This window comes from Sinocyclocheilus grahami, unplaced genomic scaffold (assembly GCF_001515645.1).
Source record: "Sinocyclocheilus grahami isolate Dianchi unplaced genomic scaffold, SAMN03320097.WGS_v1.1 scaffold13981.1, whole genome shotgun sequence".
Lineage (NCBI taxonomy): Eukaryota > Metazoa > Chordata > Actinopteri > Cypriniformes > Cyprinidae > Sinocyclocheilus > Sinocyclocheilus grahami.
The window spans coordinates 2,301-3,077 of record NW_015515145.1 but is presented as its reverse complement, the minus strand read 5'-3'; the positions used below and the strand labels follow the sequence as shown (position 1 = coordinate 3,077).

Genomic DNA, 777 nt, shown 5'->3' with positions numbered 1-777 from the left:
AATGATGAGAGTGGATATATGCTGCCTAGTGTAAACACTGTTTCACTTTTAAAATATGTAAAAATACAAGCATTAGATTTGTTTTTCCAAAAATTCTGTCAGAATTGTACAGTATATTCATATTTAGCAAATGCTTTCCCGTAGTTCTTTTCACCAAAAGGATGGACAGATGGGATGGACATGGAGCAGATCTTGCCATTGTTGACCATGTTTAACCCTACCGTAAGATAAAACACTTTTATCTGATCTTATATATATATATATATATATATATATATAAGTCGAAATTTGCTAAGGGGCTCATGTAAAAATGTATAGTCGTTTAGTGGAAAATTAAACAACATTTTATAAAAGTCACCTGTCAGGTGACAAGTTTATACTCACATGTGTTATGTCTTAGGTATGTTATGGTCTCTGACAGACAGTGTTGAAGCCACTCAGGCCACAATTTTCTCCTCCTTCTTTGAGAGTGATAACATTGTCAAAACATCCAGTAGTGTGGGTTTTCATTAAATGCGTGCACTCCCTGAGCCTCTGCAGGCTTCTCATAAATACTACTGTGTATTGTGCATGTTATTTTTTGACAGACAAAATGTTACATTCAGCTGTCAGATTGGTTGACTTGTGTGTTTATTGTCTCTTATAACAAATGCATTTTTATTGAAACCAATAAAAATGCAGATCCTAGTGTAAATAATTAATAGTAGAAAATCAATAATTTTTTGTATATGGATATATATATATATTAGTGCTGTCAAATGATTAATCGCGATTAAT

The 777-nt window shown here is 32.3% G+C and overlaps 1 protein-coding gene across 1 annotated transcript in view; it reads left to right on the top strand.

Annotated features, from left to right (window-relative positions):
• Positions 1 to 6: 6 nt before the first annotated feature.
• The window catches only part of LOC107579073 (carboxylesterase 5A-like), a gene marked incomplete at its 3' end in the record, with an annotated part of 2,106 nt that continues 1,335 nt past the window's right edge, over positions 7 to 777 (top strand). The window contains exons 1-2 of the mRNA XM_016264950.1: positions 7 to 30; positions 145 to 222. Coding sequence (XP_016120436.1) covers positions 19 to 30; positions 145 to 222 — 90 coding nt within the window. The remainder of the gene's footprint in view (positions 31 to 144; positions 223 to 777) is intronic.